We start from the raw sequence: 20,897 nt of genomic DNA, 5'->3' as shown, positions 1-20,897 counted from the left end.
AATGACATTAAATTCATATCACTTTTAAACTTTTGCTATTACATGATGATCTTTGTGTTTTAACTGTGTTCAGTTTATATGAAATATTTCAATCTTGATGCATCTGTGGACTCACCAGTTTTGAAAATAGTGAGTCCAGACAGATTTTTATGAGTCCAGGACTCATGGACTCGCCTTAGTGAGAACCCTGGTAATCAGTTGTTTCCCTTGATACTATTAACTCCTCTCTACATAGGGTCATTCGATAGTATTGTTATTGTGGTTAATATTGCAGAATAAGAGGTTATAATAGTAAAAGAATTCTGTGTTGATTGATGCACATTTAGTCTAGACTTTGTATGATATAGAGATAGACACATACATATTTATATTGTACATGTCAATTGTTGTAAACTGTATACATGCTCTCTTTGATCATGAGCTTATAAAGGGTTGGTGTCTGGTGCATACGTGTACTTTAAACTGAGTATTATGCAATGCAAAGATATTTCATGTTTCTGTGGTCAAGAATTAGAAAGCCGAAATAATAAATAAGAACATTACAAACATTTCTGAATTCAGTATTGTAAAGAATGCAATTTCCATTCTTCTCTAAAGTCATCATAAAATTCTATTATAATAGCGTATAAGGAATATATCTAGAGGCCTTATTGAGCATTGTTGAGTAATATATAAACAGTTAAAAATTATAGAATATTTTTAGGAACTGCATAAGAAAGGAGCTAAAGATGTCGTACGTGTATGTGAGCCGACTTATAAAACAGAGAAACTTGATGCCCAGGGAATACGGGTAATCGTAAGTATATTTTCTTCATTTGTATAACCTCCTCTGTTCAGAAGTATATGTATTAGTTTCTGGGGATGTCATATAAGTAAGTTTAATATATATATAACAAATAACCTTAAAGATGGACAAATTTGTTATCATTGACCTTGTAATCCGAGGGGATGACTCCGGTATAGACATACTGTTATGGTCATTCTTTCAACTTCTGCAAAAGAGGGATGTCCCTTTGGCTGTGCAGGATATATATATGAACATGTTAGTGATTTGAAAAGAAAAAATATGTTGAAGAACGGTCTTTTGATATGTACATGTTCAGTGTTCTCCACAGGATTTTTTGATAGGGCTGTGGTAAGCGTGCGATATTGGATTCATTAACGCTGTGGTCTGCCCTAATACCACCGCGGTAAATTATGATAACACTGAACAGCGCAGTGCTAAAACGGCCAGGGGAGAACACTGCATGATGTTGTTCAAACACCTTTCTTTTTTCTTTTTTTTTCGACCATAACTTGATAGATGTAAATGTGTTTATGTTGATTAGTTGCTGTTTCATTGACAATGACATATAAACCTCAACTCTTCAGTCTTTATACAAAAGTTTTGTTCAGCAAGTCAGAAAATCAGTCTTTCATAAATTTCTTTAGATTTATAAGGTTTCTGAGGCCCCTTCAGGTAAATTTGGCTGACCCAACAACATTCTTGCTAGCCTGGGGCGTAGCACTTGTGGTTAATCGTGAAGACTTCTTCCTTTTATTCAAATTTATGAATAGACATTATATACAAGGAAATGAACCTAGAAATAAAAACCTTACAGAAGCCATGAGAAATATTCACCTGAGTAGTTTTAATGTACATGTATGTATCTTAACGCAGAATTTCCTGGTGTTTATAACAATACCTTTTATACCATGTATACTTAAACGTAGTCAGATTACCGACTGTTTGTATATTTAGTAGGAGATTGGCCTGTGAATTCTCACAGTTTAATCCTATTAAAAAGAGAACATTTAATGTCGTTTGATTATGTATTTCTCTGTCTGTGCAGGGGAATAGATTAGTATGTTTGTTAAGTACCCAATGACACAGTCTGTATCTAAGGCATGAACATGGACTGGTAGGGTAAAGTACTTGTATAGGTAATAATCACCTTAACTCAGTTCAAAACCATTAACAACTCTCGGTCAGTTACGTCTGTCTGGGGCGCCCATTTATTTGGTGGTGAGCCAATATAAAAATATTTGGGGTTTATGATTCCTGTACCTACCCAAATAATTACGCCTCAAAATGCTTATCCATAATAAGTGTAATTATCACAAGTAGACATTATCACTGAAGTAGTACACATGTACATTTTTGGTAAGGGGCCAGCTGAAGCATGCCTCCAGGTGCAGGATTTTCTTACTGTATTGAAGACCCATTCAGTGCCATGATTGGTGGCCTTCTGTTGTTTGCCGCTCTTTGGTCTGGTTATGGTTTCTTTGACACATTCCCCGATTCCATTCTCAATTTATTGTAGAAAATCGGAAAAAACTGCTCTCCATTTACACTAGGTAAACATTGAGCAAAATAAAACAATTCCTAGTTAAGTACACTACACTCATGTTTAGGTCTAGATTAAACCATTGTTGTAACTGTCATATGATATTTTTAAGTTTTTAAATAGTAATAATCATTAATGGGTGCAAAAATTATCATCAATGTATTTATCTTGTTTACAAAAAATGTACATTGGTTAGTCAAGAATTTTAATAATTAAGTTTCTTAAGAAATAGTCCCCTGTAACATGAATCATTGCCGCTAAACAATCTGGTTAGAAATTTTGTTATCCACTCTCTATGCTGAAGAATAAATTTTCACAAAAATTTGAAACTAAATATTGAATAATATCAATACAAAATGTATTGCTAAATTTTCATATAATTTCATAAAGAAAGTTCTGTCAAATTTATATACAATTATTTTCAAATATTTAACATCCTTATTTTTTTTTTATTGATAGAATCAAAATTGTTCCATTATCAATTTAAAACAGGACACACATTTTAAAAAAACAAATGATTTAATATACATTTCCAAGAAATGGTTAAAATGACAGTTGCCAAAATACAGAATGAGGAAATTGCATTGGTAGTATTTTTGATACTTGATCAAGGAAGTAATATAGATATCAAAATTGTATCACTGAGTACCTTGCCTACTGGACAATCAACAATACCCCTTCAGGTACCTCTGACTATTTGTAGGACACACAATTGCAAGGACACCTAATCCTATCTTATTATCCAATGACCTTGTATTCAGGTCAGGGAATATTGACTCTGGTCATTAAATGACCACATTAAATCATGTAATTGTTATAAAGGACCTTTTAGTTTAATTGAAAATTTTGGCTAAGTGTGCTTCTCAAAATGTTGGGTTTAAAATGTTTCTAGTAAGGTTGTGAGATTAACGATTTAGAGTGAATTTAACATGCTCTGTGGCAAGGCTGATGTTAGGCTACAGGTCCAGATTTGTTAAGAACCTGAAAAATGGGAACCAGTACATTTCCTGCAGGTTTCAGATTTGTGTGAAATATAGATATGGTATGGGCTTTGCTCATTGTTGAAGGCTGTACAGTTGTTAATTCGGGTGGCCTTTTTGGTTTCTTGTGGAGAATTGTCTCAGTGGAAATTATGCTGATGCAGATGAGATATATATTTGTACCGCTACATGTATATAATTTCTGTATCTTGAGAAAGCTTGATTTGACAATATTTGCATTAGTTGAAAAATCGTGTAGGTAAAGAATAATAGGCGCTCATATACATGTACTAGTCATGTTTATATTTTAAAACAATATATTTCCTGGAAATTCTTAATTTATTGACAAACCAAATTTTCTTGAAAAGGTGTTGGTTAACCAAACAACAGTTGTGTTTTATTAGACTCAGACCTGTATAATTATATATATATATGTATGTAATGTATGTATACAAAAGTTCTAGAATTATCTCATTGAAAGGGATCAATTCCTTAACAAAAATTTGTTGCAAGTGGAGTTCCAAATTTATGCCTGGAATAAAAATGTGCCAGTTCAGTTTGAAATTTGAAATTATACAGCATTTGAAGCAGGGGTTCTGAAATTTACACTAGCAGTAGCAGCAAAAATGAAAATTGTAATTTTTTGAGATTTTATAATTAAAGAGATTAAAAATTAAAAAATATAGAAAAAGCTGTACATATTTTATATTATATGAAAAAAAAACACCTGTTACAGTATTTATAAGGCCATAAAAAAGGATAGGTTTGTTTGCCCAAACGCTACCTACCCAGAAAAAAGCTGCCTACCCAAATTGTTTTATTGTCCTGATTTGAAGACGTTTTTTTTTAATCAGATAGGCATGAAGACTAATAAACACCCAATACTTCAATTTCTCTTAAAAAAAAGAAAATACCTACCTACCTACCCACTGTCTCAACCTTTGGGTAGGGTTTGGGCAAACCAAAATGTTTTTAATTGTGGCCTAAGATATGAAAATGAAATAATTAGGTTATCTTAGTGAGGACTTTCATTTAGTTCTGGTAAAACTTCAATATTTATTTATATTCAAAAGGAACAAAAACCCTAGCAGGATAATGAATATATTTAAATTCTTGGCATACTTTATTTTAACTTTTAGTCTTGGGTTATAACCTTTTACTTATAAATATGAAAGAAAATAATAAATATTAGATGTGAGCCCAAAATTAAATGTGCATGACATGATGAAATAAATATATACATGTTATTTTTATGAACAATATCACTTGCATAAACATGTACATGATATGTGATTTTATATATAAACCTTTGTCATGAATTTCTAATAAACGCTTCCGTATATTACACCTGTCACCAGGTATTACCATGGGTCCGTTGACCTATATTTACCTGGTACAAGTATTTAAGGACATACTGATTACCATACAAAAGCAAATCTGTCATAATTATTTAAATATTAGTCTTTTGATCAAACTTTAATTTAAATTTAGTCTGAATATTTTGCATATTTTAAAAGTAATGAGGGGCACATAATATGTCATGTATTGTTAATCAAGATGTTACCATACAAAGTCATTGACTGAGGAGCACTATCATCTTTCAATCATTGAATATCATGATAATTTATATACAAATTAATGTATCAGTAAGCATGACGTTTTGTTATTGCTGATTAAAACAGAAAGGGGGGTGGGGTCAGGTTTTAAATCATAATGGCTACAAATTTCTCCTGAATCTATGACAGGCTCGATGGCAGGTACCTGTATACAGTATTTTATAAGGGAATGTTTGATCTCTTATTTTGGTAAACTTCATAAGAAACAAGGATATGATAATGTTTTTGTCTAGACTTTTTCTCATGTTAAACCAAATTACAATGTTGTGATCTAAAATTGTTCCATGTGACAAATTGCTATTAATTCATAAACATAATTTGACTGCTGTGACTTATTATTGAGGATAGAACTGTTAACACAGCTAATTTTGTTTTGCTTTTAACGATAAATAGCTATTGCTTATAAAGTACTGGTTGTGATTTATACATAGGGATCAATATTACTTCTCAGGTAAAAATAAACTATAAGGTTTTAAACTCGGAGATAATTTGTGTTGGTCTTGAGGAAGTCCCAGAGTTTCCATTTTCTTTGGCATCAATGATTTGTTTATGTTTGTAATTATCTTATTTTAAAGGAAACCCTAATTGAATGTCAATGACATTTGGCATGCAGTTATGTTAACATTGCATGGTATGGTGGAGATAAATTGCCCCACCCTGTACGTTTTGGGCTATCACTTTGACACTTTTGCCTAATAGTGTGTGGAAGTTTTGTCATACTTAGTATTACTAATTTAGCTATCAAAATAAAGACATATCTTTGCATGAACATTTTATTTATTTTGTACCAATGATTGAGGTTAACACTTGTAGCAATTTTAATGTACACTCACCTTTTTGAATTAAGGTTAGCTGTCTTGTGGAGAATAACCATATCTAGAAATGTATATTATTATTTTGAACTTAATGAGACTGAAGAGATTATTATTGAAGCCATCAGTAACTATGTACACACCATTAGTTTCTGCTGGTGATGTAAATGTTTACTGTCTGTATGTTTTGCCAAATGATATACAGCCCACCTACACATACATTGTATATATATATTGACATTTTTACCTATATATTTTTGGCTTGGCTTTCTGTAGGACATAGAAAGGACATCAGTTTGTTTACATTAACATTCTATTCTCTTACATAATTAATTCATACAATATGTTCAGATAATATAGAGGCTGTTTAAGGAAAGGAAATCAGTTGGTAATGTGTCTTCCCGATTTATAAGTAACCACACGTAATTTGCACGTAAATCAATGTCTATTTGGTTGTAGTAATAATTTTGGAGCCTTTCGATCTTTGTCCTGTTTGACCATCTGTCTTTGAGTGTCTTTTGTCTTAGTCTGGTTAAATTCTGTAAAAGTACAATTCAGAATCTTTTAGTAACAGTTATGTTAAGCATGAATTGTAATTCCAAAGTTTTTTTTTAATATGCCACCTAGGGGCATTATGTTTTTCTGTCTGTGCATCCCTTTCTTTGTTTGTCAGCCTGTCCTACTTAAGGTTAAAGTTTTTGGTCAAGGTAGTTTTTGAGGACCCGGATGTCCAATCAACTTGAAACTTAGACAGTACACATTTCCCCTATGATATGATCCTTCTAATTGGACTATTGACTCATTCTTGTTTTAAACCAAAAAATAAAACTTTATGTAGATAGATTTCATAGTTAGAGCAAATAAGAGCAATTGTTTCTAGTTTTCTTGAATGAAGATCTAAGATGGGAAGTAAAAAATAGTGACTGAGTAGTTACTGTAGATATGTTGGTTAAGTGCTGTTATTTAGGATAATGATAGACAAATACACATGTACATGACACATACATTAAATCATTTGTTTGTACATGTACTTGGTGCAAATAACTTCTGTTTAGAACAAATGTATTATAACAGAGCCTTCTTACATTCTAATAATTGTTTAGATTTTAAAATTAGTAAGGTATTTCATAATACAGTGTAATATAAGGCCAATTGCAAAATTGTTTTTGGTAATTATAGACAAAAAATGCCACTATCTAGGCTAAGACCCCGAGTGGATTTAGAAGGGGTGGTGAGGGAGAAAGGGGGGAGGAGGCCCAGACCCCCCTTTCACTTGGAAAAATTTAGTTAATTATTTAGGAAATCACTTAAGCATGACCAGAGCAGGCCTCCTCTTAGGCAGTTAGTGGACCCCTTTTTGAAATAAAAAAAATTCTAGATTCACCACTAAAAACAATATTATATATTATAATAATTGTATTTTCTGTTGAGTCTGGTTTTATTTTTTGATGAGATATAATACTATTGCAAATTAAAATTTGTTACAATGCAATGAAATATATTGTAAACTTTTAAGGATCAATTTGAAATGTTTATGTAAACTTTGCATGGTTGATTTCAACTGTGAGTAGATGTAAAGTTGCCACCCTATTTACACTTGGTGTATATAAAAGTATATATGTAGTTTGTCTCCTTCAGTTTGTAGCTGTGAAGTAAACAACATAGATATACAGTGATGTAAATAAACAAAGTGTTATTGTAGTTAATCAACACATTGCTTTCATCAACAGGTCTGCTTCATTCAATTAGGATGTACTATTGTCTGAAACCAGTAATGGGTATTTAAAGGGCAATACTCACAGCTCAGACTCACAGGCACTTGTCTCAGAAAAAAAAAGCATAACGGAATTTCGAAACTACCTGACATTTTTTCTGAAATGCAAGTTAATTACCTTGTCTTGTGTTATATTAAGGTATATAGGAAATTTTTTTTCTGAGTTAAGTGCCTGTGGGAATACTGTGGATTTATTATTCTTTGGATAGCAATTTTGGTGGGTTTTGTGTGTACAGTTGAACCATGAATTCAAATGTTCAATGAATTGAATATTTTCTATAGGTTTTGCATGCAGACAAACCAGGAAATCAAATATCCATGAAGTGTTCCTGACAATCCACAAAACATTATACCAAGGAAAATAAACCACAGTACGCAAAATTTAAAGTATTTCAAATATGAACAGATATTAACATTAAAACCAGTCTTAACCCAAGCCCACAATTCCATGCTTCTGTTCCAAGTCTAGAACCTAAAACAGTCATATCTCAGTGATTTTTTGTTATTTTGAGTTTCTTTTGATTGCAAATCTTTGATAGTTTCTGTTTCATTTATTGACAACTTTTATAAACTCCTGACCGTTTGGGGTTTGAATTATTGTAGTGACACCTGTATTATTGGAGAATTCCTCTACTATAGATGTACATGTCTTTTTGCAACTTGTTGGGTAGCTGTCTCGTTGACATTCATATATGTCCCATGTCCATTATTCATACTGGATTTCTGTGCTTCGTAGCAAATAAAAATGATTATGATTATAATCATATATATCTTACTGAACAAGATAAGTAAAAATGATTTGAGTAGTTACTACACTTCTAAATGTTGTCTTGAACATGCATGAAATATTTGCCACTGGATGTGAAGCAGCAAACAATCAATCTAAATATTTCAATATTTGCTTCCAATTTTATTTAATTTATTACATTAATGATGCATACAGAAGGAGATCTGTTGTAACTTCCTTCTTTAAAGACTGACTTTATTATGATTTGAAGAACTTCTAAGGTTTTATAGACATAGTATTTTCTTTATAACGTTATATGCTATGGACACATTCCCCATTAAAGGCGGGCAGCATTTATCTTTAAATGCATTACACTTAACCATCCTCTGTCTCCTCTCTGACCCCAGTTAGAGAATACAAAGTAAAATGAGAGGTGTTAATTTGATGAAATGAAAACTTACTAGACTAGACACACCTTAGATCTCAAATAACTTAATCTTGTAGTACTTACATGTATCTGTTGCTTAATAAAGTTTATAAAAAAAATAGGGACATTATTTGTTAAAATTTCCAAATTTTATTTGTCCTGTCTCTGACATGATTTGGTGAATAAAGTTGACTGTTCCAGGTTGTTTTTCTGACCCTATATATATATGGATAATGATGTTATCTAAAATCTATTGATGATTCAGCTTATATAATAGTGAATTGATTGTCAACAAATCTTCAGCTTCAACTGGAAGAATTGTGTGTGTGTGGTCTGGTTTTGTCATCTGTTATGTCTATATTACTAAATGTAGAAGAAGTTTTTCTTTATATATACAATACCTATGTGTATCACAAGTTTGTTCACTATGATGTTAAGCATGGGGGGACCTATTTTAGTTGGACTTTTATGTTTAAATACTATTTTTTTATCCATTCTGGTAATCTTCTGCAATGACAAGGTAGACCAGAATCTATATTATTAATACCATGCATTATTAAAATCTATATTATTAATACCATGTATTATTAATATAGTTGTAATTTATATCAAGATTTTAAGAATTTATTTGATTCCAAAACCTTTTATAAAGATTGTCGATGTTACAAAAGTAGAATTGACTAACACAGGAGTCAACAGACAGTCAACTACAATGACGCTAACAGACGAGTCAACAGACAGTCAACTACAATGACGCTAACAGAGGAGTCAACAGACAGTCAACTACAATGACGCTAACAGACGAGTCAACAGACAGTCAACTACAATGACGCTAACAGAGGAGTCAACAGACAGTCAACTACAATGACGCTAACAGAGGAGTCAACAGACAGTCAACTACAATGACGCTAACAGAGGAGTCAACAGACAGTCAACTACAATGACTCTAACAGAGGAGTCAACTACAATGACGCTAACAGAGGAGTCAACAAACAGTCAACTACAATGACGCTAACAGACAGTCAACTACAATGACGCTAACAGACGAGTCAACAGACAGTCAACTACAATGACGCTAACAGAGGAGTCAACAGACAGTCAACTACAATGACGCTAACAGACGAGTCAACAGACAGTCAACTACAATGACGCTAACAGAGGAGTCAACAGACAGTCAACTACAATGACGCTAACAGAGGAGTCAACAGACAGTCAACTACAATGACGCTAACAGAGGAGTCAACAGACAGTCAACTACAATGACTCTAACAGAGGAGTCAACTACAATGACGCTAACAGAGGAGTCAACAAACAGTCAACTACAATGACGCTAACAGACAGTCAACTACAATGACGCTAACAGACAGTCAACTACAATGACGCTAACAGAGGAGTCAACAGACAGTCAACTACAATGACGCTAACAGAGGAGTCAACAGACAGTAAACTACAATGAACCTAACAGAGGAGTCAACAGACAGTCAACTACAATGACAATAAAAGAGGAGTCAACAGACAGTCAACTACAATGACGCTAACAGAGGAGTCAACAGACAGTCAACTACAATGACGCTAACAGAGGAGTCAACAGACAGTCAACTACAATGACTCTAACAGAGGAGTCAACTACAATGACGCTAACAGAGGAGTCAACAGACAGTCAACTACAATGACTCTAACAGAGGAGTCAACTACAATGACGCTAACAGAGGAGTCAACAAACAGTCAACTACAATGACGCTAACAGACAGTCAACTACAATGACGCTAACAGAGGAGTCAACAGACAGTCAACTACAATGACGCTAACAGAGGAGTCAACAGACAGTCAACTACAATGACGCTAACAGAGGAGTCAACAGACAGTCAACTACAATGACAATAAAAGAGGAGTCAACAGACAGTCAACTACAATGACGCTAACAGAGGAGTCAACAGACAGTCAACTACAATGACGATAACAGAGGAGTCAACAGACAGTCAACTACAATGACACTAACAGAGGAGTCAACAGACAGTCAACTACAATGACGCTTACAGAGGAGTCAACAGACAGTCAACTACAATGACGCTAACAGAGGATTCAACAGACAGTCAACTACAATGACGCTAACAGAGGATTCAACAGACAGTCAACTACAATGACGCTAACAGAGGAGTCAACAGACAGTCAACTACAATGACGCTAACAGAGGAGTCAACAGACAGTCAACTACAATGATGCTAACAGAGGAGTCAACAGACAGTCAACTACAATGACGCTAACAGAGGATTCAAACTTATCATTCTACAAAATGAATACAAAGAAGAAAGAAAGAAGAAATAGTTGATTTCATTGTTTTCTCAAGACAGACTTCCTTATTTATTACTAAAAAACGTTGGACGATGTCTGAATTAAACATTTGATGGTTATAACTTATAGTAAAAAAATATGCGTTGGTAGAAAATAATTGTTTTGATGACATATTTAAAATTCTATTTTGTCATAGAATGTTGCAGGATAAGGTTGTCTGCACGTAAATATGTTGTAATGTAAACAAAATAAAATTGAACATTGATTAAACTTGGTCAATGTATTGATGTATATATGTTGTAGGGATTAAGACAATATGGATAATTGAAATTATTGATTAGTACCGGATTTAATGGGATGAATGTTTATATTGGATACAACTTTTGAAGCTGTGGGATAAAAGTGGGACAGAAAATAAACAATGTTAGAAAAGGTTTACCCCTGGCTGATGCACTTCATATAGATAAGGTTTACCCCTGGCTGGTCCACTTCAAATATTCTTGACCAGTTATTGTTTAGGGATTACATAACTACATGTAGTTAACAAGGGGGTACAGAAATTACATGTATGACTTCCTGATTTGTTAATATTTCACTTTCAGGGGGGATATTTGCATAAAATTGCAGTATTGAGAAGATATTATCTGCACTTAAGGAGTGAGGATGCTGCCTGTTTCTTGGAATTTTTTGGATCCTACCCCCTTATTATACGAATGCAAACATTTTTTTTGGATCATATGCATGATATAATGGTATGATGTCGTTGGAAGACACATTTCGTTTCTGGACAATAACTTTAGTTTAAGTGAATGGATCTCTTTGAAAATTTTCAAGAGGGTTCAATATCACAAAGGGAAGGTTGGGATTGATTTTGAGGATGATGGTTTTAACCTATTAGGAATTATGGGCCAAAAACAAGCATTTGTCTACTTTGAGGATAATTACTTGTGTATAAGTATTTCAATTGCTCTGAAATTATACCACAATGTTTAATACCACAAGTAGAGGTTTGGATTCATTTTTGGGGTTATGGTGCCATCAGTTTTGGAATTAAAGGCCAAAAAGGGACCAAAAACAAGCATTTTTCTAGTTTCCAGACAATAACTTGTGTTTAAGAGTATGGATCTCTTTGAAATTGTACTGCAAGGTTCCATACTTCAAAAGAAATGCTTGGATTGAGTGTGGGGGTAATTGCTAAAAGGGGGGATTCAAAAAGTTATGGGGGTTCCAATTTTTTTTTAGGGAATTTTCTTCTTCTTCAAATTTCACATTTTGAAAAATTTCAAGAAGAATCTTTAGTTGCACAGTATTTCGCAATACATTTGTAAGATCTTGACATTTATGTTGCGTCAGAAACCTTTACTTAGTATGTCAAAAATTTGATGACAATCCAAATTCAGACAGTATCAAGCTTGAATATTGTGTCCAAATTTGCCCCAGCTGTTCAGGGTACCACCTCTGCGGTCCTATTAGGCTGCGCTCAATTTATTTTATTAACATATAAATTGAAAATATATGAATACATATATATGTGTATGGTTGGGAAGGAACAGGATTATTAAGATGTTTATGATGCATGTCAAAAGGTAAACGTTTGTTATGAGTCTATGATGATTTATTTTGTATTTCAGGATTGTCAGTTTGATGATGGTAATCCACCCCCAGGAGAAGTTATAGAGGAATGGATTAATCTACTAAAAACAAGGTTTAAAGAGGAGCCAGGATGCTGTGTGGCTGTACACTGTGTGGCAGGATTAGGCAGGTAAATACTAAAACAAGGTTTAAAGTAAGAGGAACAAGGATGCTGTGTGGCCGGATTAGGCAGGTAAATTCTTAAACAAGGTTTAAAGAGGAACCAGAATGTTGTGTGGCTGTACATTGTGTGGCAGGATTAGGCAGGTAAATACTTAAACAAGCTTTAAAGAGGAGCCAGGATGCTGTGTGGCTGTACATTGTGTGGCAGGATTAGGCAGGTAAATACTAAAACAAGTTTAAAGAGGAACCAATGTGATAGAGTTAATCCAGTTCTATGTACACACAAACATACCCTTTGTGTATTTAACATTGTTTAACCCATGTGTTGTAAAAGTAAAACACAATGAACAAATTAGCACAGGGAGCCACCATCAGAATGACCACCATGTAAGAAACTAAAGACAACTTATAATTAGGACAAATATAAAAAGAAGATGTGGTATGATTGCCAATGTCAATGAGACAACTATCCACAAAAGACCAAAATGACACAGACATTAACAACTATAGGTCACCGTACGGCCTTCAATAATGAGCAAAGCCCATACCGCATAGTCAGCTATAACAGGCCCAGATAAGACAATGTAAAACAATTCAAACAAGAAAACTAATGTTTGTTACAAGAAAAATCCATAGTCATGATAGTTGGCATATTTTGTTGAAAATATGTAATTTTTTTAACCATTGCATATTTATTAAGTGATCATACTTTATATTTTCAGAGCTCCTGTTTTGGTAGCTTTAGCATTAATTGAATGTGGAATGCTGTATGAAGATGCTGTAGAACTAATCAGACAGTATGTATACTATAGAACCACTATTTTCTTAAATTATCCCTTTGATATTTTTTTGCATTGTCTAGGAAAATAGGCCTTGAAGCTCATGGATGTTTTTTTGTTTACTTTCATCTTGGGGCTATTGCCCTTTAATAAGATCGTAAATATGAAACTCCCTCTTGTTTGAAGAACCAGTGGTAAGAGGAAAAATGTCAGTGAGACTTATTTCAAACAACTAAAAAGCAAATGTTAAAAATGATAATGGAAATGGAGAATGTGTCTAGGAGACAACAACCCGACCAGAGAGCAGAAAACAGCTGAAGGCCACTTATGGGTCTTCAATACAGTGAGAAAAATTCCACACCCGGAACATGAAGGTCAATATACTGCTTTAACTGTATCAAATAAGCGATATCACCTATAAATACATTTGTACTTCTCAGAAAAGGAAGAAGACATTCAAGTTTTTGTTTTGATAACTGTTTTATAAGGAAACAAGGAAAAGTTAAATAGATCATAATGGAGAAGACTTACAACTGATATTTAGGATGCCCTAAAAACTGGATCATGATTTATTACTTAATGCTTCCTTATTGTGAACATTTTTAAGGTTTCATTTTGATAGAAATCATTCTAAAAGTAATACAAGTCATAAATATTTACTGAAAATTAATAGATTACGTAACCGATAACATTTAAAAAACCAATTATACCAGTGATGTGCAAGAAGGAATGCCAGGGGCCTTAGTCTAGTGCATTCAGAAAATTTATGAAATTGCAAATTAAAGCATTTAATTTCTAGTTTCATCTCAAAATTTTTTTTTCTGTATTCAAGTCACTATATATTAGCAAGTAAGGGATTATAATAAGGTTTGCAATAAGTTAACAGTAAACACACATATATGATATATATTGAAGAATAACATTCAAGTTAACACACATATATGATATATATTGAAGGATAACATTTAAGTTAACACACATATATATGATATATATTGAAGGATAACATTTAAGTTAACACACATATATGATATATATTGAAGGATAACATTTAAGATTACACACGTATATGATATATATTGAAGGATAACATTTAAGTTAACACACATATGATATATATTGAAGGATAACATTTAAGTTAACACACATATATGATATATATTGAAGGATAACATTTAAGTTAACACACATATATGATATATATTGAAGGATAACATTTAAGTTAACACACATATATGATATATATTGAAGGATAACATTTAAGTTAACAAACATATATGATATATATTGAAGGATAACATTTAAGTTAACACACATATATGATATATATTGAAGGATAACATTTAAGTTAACAAACATATATGATATATATTGAAGGATAACATTTAAGTTAACACACATATATGATATATATTGAAGGATAACATTTAAGAATATATGTAGAACTAAGGGCATACTTAAAACTTTAAAAAAACCACAGGGTAACAGCAATGTCACAAAAAACTAGACTGACCACAACCACCACTAACAACACTTGATTACCTGATTACAAAAAAATACCTAAATGATCAGAAAAAACAAATATATGATAATCAGCAGACTACAAAAACCACCAACACTTGATTAATTAATTATAATTACCAAGGAAAAACAAATATTTAAAAAAATATGAATGTTTCTAATCCTATGTCTTCTAGATATGCTAAAGACTTATATTTCTGTTTTCAGGAAAAGACGAGGAGCAATCAATGCAAAACAACTTGCCTTCTTGGAACATTACCGTCCAAAATCCCGACTAAAACAAAAAGGGAACGGCCACAAGCAATGCTGTGTCATGTGATGTGTCGTGTGATGTGTCATGTGATCAGCATTAACAACACAGACACACCGCTTAAACGTGTTCAATAATAAAGTGATTATTGCCCCTGTGTCAACCATACTCATTTGTTCATTATTAGTGTTTTATAACATGATTAAATATAAGTGGAGTATATGTCCTCCACCATTTAATTGGGGAAGTGAAACTATTTTTATACTGTTTATTTTATTTATAGAACAGATATATATATAGCAGCAACAAGGGTTCTCTCTATTACTACCACTTTTGCTTTCATTTTAGATTTTATTATAAAAATATGTTCAGATGATTTGTTCCGAAAATTATTTTGATTATATTCGAAGGACTGATCCATTAAAACCTACATGTTACTAAGGGAAGGCTACATGTTACTAAGGGAAGGCTACATGTTACTAAGGGAAGGCTACATGTTACTAAGGGAACCTACATGTTACTAAGGGAACCTACATGTTACTAAGGGAGGGCACTTTAAGAATAAAGCTAAACGAAAAAATATTTATTTCTTGCCCTAAATTTTGAAGCCTACCCTATCATATTTATAAACATTTTTGTATTTGTCGCAAGTTAAGTACCCTTAAAATCCAGCACATTTTCTGATAAAGTCTATGATGTTTAAAATAAGAAATTTTGACCCATCTTTCTGTCAAATTTTTGAGTATATTTATTTTTTCATAACCACCCAAAAATTGAATTTTCCCATTTAGGCTAGGTGTGAAATGTAAAGTCTGATAAAAAGGTTTAAAATGTAAATCTTGATATCTGGTTACCTTCCCTTGTTCCCATGTATGTTCTATGGAACAGCTCATTGTATTTTCATATGCTTGATATCATCACACTTTTATTGTATTGTTTGTTATTCATTAAAAGAACTCTAGAAGGGGTTATCAGTAATACAAATACATGGCTAAGCGAAACTTGTAAATTTCATATTTCTCTAACAATAAGTCAGATTAGTAACTTTGTCTGCTAGAAATATAATTGATTGTCATGGCTATTATATATCAATGTTTTGTAACACAATAATACATCTTAAACCAGGTAGAAATTCTCAATTTCGTCTTTGTGATATATTACCAGCTAAGTTCTGGATTCCTCAGAACATTTTATTTAACTTGTTTGTCAGACTGTATTATGGGGAAATAATGTTGCTAAATAAAATTCTTGATGTTTAAGTTTTGTAGTTATTGAAGGAGGGCCAAATTTCACAATAGCTTATGTGAATAAAAGAAATACTAAAATTTGCAGAATAAAAATAAGGGATACTTGAAATTTAATTTTCTTTTTTAAAGTTGTATATAAATTATGTATACATTGTATAGGTCATCACATTTTAGTGCTATGTATAGAAATAAATGATTTAAAGATTAAGATTAATAACCAATGATTTAACAGAGGGAAAATGGGAATTCATCACTATCAATGACTAGGCACAATAGGGGACACACATCTCTTCACCATTTATATTTCCAGTTATTGATTTTTATGTCATTTCACTTTTTTTCATATTTTAGCGACATAAGGCTAGGGTTACAAATTTCAGTAGATTTTTATCAATGACGGATTTCTAGTTATAAAGAAATGCTCACATATATTACTTCCCTTTGCAAACTTTGTATTAATTTTTACTAACAGATTAAAGTAGGAGCAGGTATATTTTCTTAGGATGTAAAAATAGCATTTTTTTAAACACAAAAAAAACACCACAAAAAACAGTATAGAAAATATACTTTGATCATTGCTCACAATTTTCTGAGAAGTTATTATCTGTAATTGAAATTTGTATAGGGAATTTAGACAAGTTACTTTAACCTTATTAATCCAGGTATAACATTTTTAGCTCACCTGGCCCATCCATGTAATGTACATATATATGAATAAAGAAGAAATAATCTTCAATGAGACAGCAATCCAACACCAATAAGGAAAAGGCATCTACATGTTATTGTAGTGTCCAATTCAAACAACATGGATTCTAAAATAAAATGTACATGTCTTATAAGCAGGGGAAGTAATAAAAATAAAATGTAAATGTCTTATAAGCAGGGGAAGTAATAAAAATAAAATGTACATGTCTTATAAGGGGAAGTAATAAAAATAAAATGTACATGTCTTATAAGCAAGGGAAGTAATAAATGTAACGTATAAGTAGATTTAGAAGACACTACATAAATCTGAGTTGTGAGAAAATGGAAATCTAGAAATCACTCCATTATAACATAGCCTTAAAACTTGCCTTGAGACATGTATACTCCATACTCAATCCGATTACCATTGGAATGTCGTCAGGTTTTAATCCCATTATTTACAGTTTTATTGTGGAGCAAAACTATCAGCTATTTATTTATATCATATTGTGTTTGAATTATTTACATATATGTCATGTGAGAAAACTTTTGTTTCATTTATATGATGAATTGTATATGTAGATGTAAGTTCAGATCGTATGCCAGGTTATAATGACTTAAACCATGTCCATTTTCATTGGACACCTTGCAAATGTATATTCGATAAAATCCAAGATTATTGAATATCCACTTTGTGTAAAACTGGATTGAGATATAAAAAAAAATTGTAAGTTGAAATGTAAGCTTGTGCATTAAGATGTTTGTATTAACATAGTGCTCAATGTCAATGCTAAATTTGACAACTGCATGTAACTTATATACATCCATTTTTAACACTAAATTAAAAATAGCAAAAGTACATCCAGTATTCTCCAGTTCCATTAGTTGATACAAATTTTGTACCACTTAAGGGGGTAGACCTTGGTTCAGGGAGATAACTCTTTAAATCAGTTATGCGTTTGTAAAAGTCAAGTTTCGTCAAAGAATTTTAAGCATTTACCTGAAACAGATTGGAAATAATCTATGTATCCAAGAAGCTTAGAACATATTTATGAAAATGGCTGACACAAACGTACTGATGATTTTAAGAGTTATTTCCCTTAACCTAGGTCTACCTCTTTACAGAAGAATTTATTTTTGAGGCTTGTTTAGTCAATATATTCATACAAATATAAAGGTGTGAGAAGCCATTATTGATTCAAATATTTCATCTAGGTATTTGAATAAAGGATTCAAAACAAATAGCACAGTTGAAGCTCATAACACTTTTTAAAACTTTGAATAGATAATCATAAAATACACTTCTTGTTTAAAATATCTGTTTGGCATAGGTGTTAACATGTATTTAATAATTTTGTTCATCAAATATTCAATATTTTGTGTCATATTGCTTTTTCAATTAACTTTTAATATTTTACAACTGTGATTGTCATTTAAAAAAAGAATTAATGTTGAAGTGTAAGATTTTGCAAAAAGATTTTCAAAATTTGAATAGACAAAAACGAAATATGATTTTAAGTTTATGCCAAATTGACCTTAAATTGTCCCTTCCCCTTTCACCTAAACTTCTAAGATTTTGTAGTTTCAAATTTTGCTCATTTGATATTTTTAGAATTTTTCAAAAAGAATATGAAAAACTTTGCTAGAAAGTAGTAGAACTAGCCTTCACAAATGTTTACTAATACCTGAAAAAAAATGAAGAAAAATTCAGTTTGTGTCTTTTTTTTGTGGCAAAAATATGTTGTATTTTATGGGTAAATGTTGAAAAACACAAAAATTGTCTTTTTAAGCGTCAGTTTATAAATATAATGTCTTAATGGTAACTTCACTGTCTATTTAAGCATCAGTTAATAAATATAATGTATTAATGGTAAATTCACTGTATTCTGTAGTTAATATAAAAAAAATACAAGAATCTCAGTTCCTAAGAATTTGCCCTTGATAATTGACCTTGACACACACCAGACATTCCCTCCCAAGTTGCTGCCTGTTTGAACTGTCAAGGTTCCATATTTATTTTTCTGATTCATTGTTTTCACATATAAAATCATGTTTTATATTTTAAAGTTCAAATTGAGATTGGTTTGATTGGTGCTTTTATTGTAAGAAACCAGCCAATGAAGTTACTGGTTTCAGTCAGCCAATGAAATTCTTTGTTTTAAATATTTATATTTATCAAAATTGCTGTAAGTTTTGTTCTGAAAAAATTGTATATATATATTACAAGGGCAATATGAATTCTGAATAAATTTTGAGTCAGATTATTTGTTTGTTCTTCATGTCACCATTGAATTATACATTTGTATTTCATTAAAATCATCTACTTTATTATTATTTCTAAATTTGTAATTTTATGACCTGTGGACGTCAAACAAAAATGGTATCCACATAAAATTGAGAATGGAAATGGGGAATATTTTAAAGCGATAACAATCCCACCAAAGAGCAAAATCAATGCCAATGAGACAACTATTGACCAGAGTTTAAATGAGTAGGCAATTATTGGCCACAGTACTGCCTTGAGTAGGCAATTATTGGCCACAGTGCTGCCTTGAGTAGGCAATTATTGGCCACAGTACTGCATTGAGTAGGCAATTATTGGCCACAGTACTTGAGTAGGCAATTATTGGCCACAGTACTGCCTTGAGTAGGCAATTATTGGCCACAGTACTGCCTTGAGTAGGCAATTATTGGCCACAGTGCTGACTTGAGTAGGCAATTATTGGCCACAGTACTGCATTGAGTAGGCAATTATTGGCCACAGTACTTGAGTAGGCAATTATTGGCCACAGTACTGCCTTGAGTAGGCAATTATTGGCCACAATGCTGCCTTCAACAATAACAAAAAGAACATACTGTATAGTCAGCTATAAAGGCCCAACATGCAATGTGTGAAACAATTTAACCAAGAGAACTAACCACCCTATTTGTAATAATTCAAATATCACTTTGGTATCTTATCTACTCAAGGGCTGGTCTGGTACATGTATTTAGAAATAAACCATAATTGCATAAAAGTGTTTTACAGATTACAATATACTGTAAATTCAGAAATTAATGCATACATCTGTTATTGTGATTTTCAAGAATGGACACCTATGGGAGACTAATTATTGCGATATCAGAAAAATTTGCATACATATATGCATCAGATATCAAGTGCCTTTCAACCCCCCCCCCCCCCATACATTTATTTTTGGAACAGACCGAATACAAGTTCTTATTATTGCGATACTCACCCAGTCACATTATTAGCATTAATAAAAACCTCGCAATAATTTCTGAACTTTTAGAATATTGAATTGCAGCTTACTTGGATATGATTATATAGTCACATAAAACAAGAGGCATTTCTATATTGATTCTGAGGTCACTTTGTCTTTGGTCAGGGTCAAAATAACTGATACAGAAAAATTGTACAGAAAAGTTGTTTCAGAATGCTAAATCAAATACTACATACGGAACTACAACGTAACTAGGGAATTCATATATAAACAAGAATGTGTCCAAAGTACACAGATTCCCGATCCACACTATCATTTTCTACGTTCAATGGACCGTGAAAATGTGGAATAATTTCTAATTTAGCATTAAAATTAGAAAGATCATATCATAGAGAACATGTGTACTAACTTTCAAGAAGATTGGACTTCAACTTCATCAAAAACTACCTCAACCAAAAACTTTAACCTGAAGCGGGACAGAC

General features: G+C 32.1%; 1 protein-coding gene across 9 annotated transcripts in view; it reads left to right on the top strand.

The window, feature by feature from the left end:
- Positions 1-19,452, top strand: part of LOC139499490 (protein tyrosine phosphatase type IVA 2-like) — a 40,598-nt gene extending 21,146 nt beyond the window's left edge. For 5 of the 9 annotated variants that reach the window (XR_011658199.1, XR_011658203.1, XR_011658201.1 and 2 more), the window contains exons 3-7: positions 704-796; positions 12,587-12,717; positions 13,433-13,507; positions 15,218-15,707; positions 15,750-19,452. Coding sequence is in view for 4 of the 9 variants with exons in the window: in XM_071288186.1 (XP_071144287.1) it covers positions 704-796; positions 12,587-12,717; positions 13,433-13,507; positions 15,218-15,329 (411 nt within the window). In the remaining 5 variants the exon portion in view is untranslated. Of the gene's footprint in view, positions 1-703; positions 797-12,586; positions 12,718-13,432; positions 13,508-15,217 lie in introns of all 9 variants that reach the window. The other 4 variants (XM_071288186.1, XM_071288189.1, XM_071288187.1 and 1 more) reach the window with 1 other exon arrangement.
- Positions 19,453-20,897: the final 1,445 nt, after the last annotated feature.

The sequence above is a fragment of the Mytilus edulis genome, chromosome 12 (assembly GCF_963676685.1).
Source record: "Mytilus edulis chromosome 12, xbMytEdul2.2, whole genome shotgun sequence".
Classification (NCBI taxonomy): Eukaryota; Metazoa; Mollusca; class Bivalvia; order Mytilida; family Mytilidae; genus Mytilus; species Mytilus edulis.
Note: the sequence above shows the minus strand (reverse complement) of the source record. Positions and strands in the feature narration are given on the sequence as shown.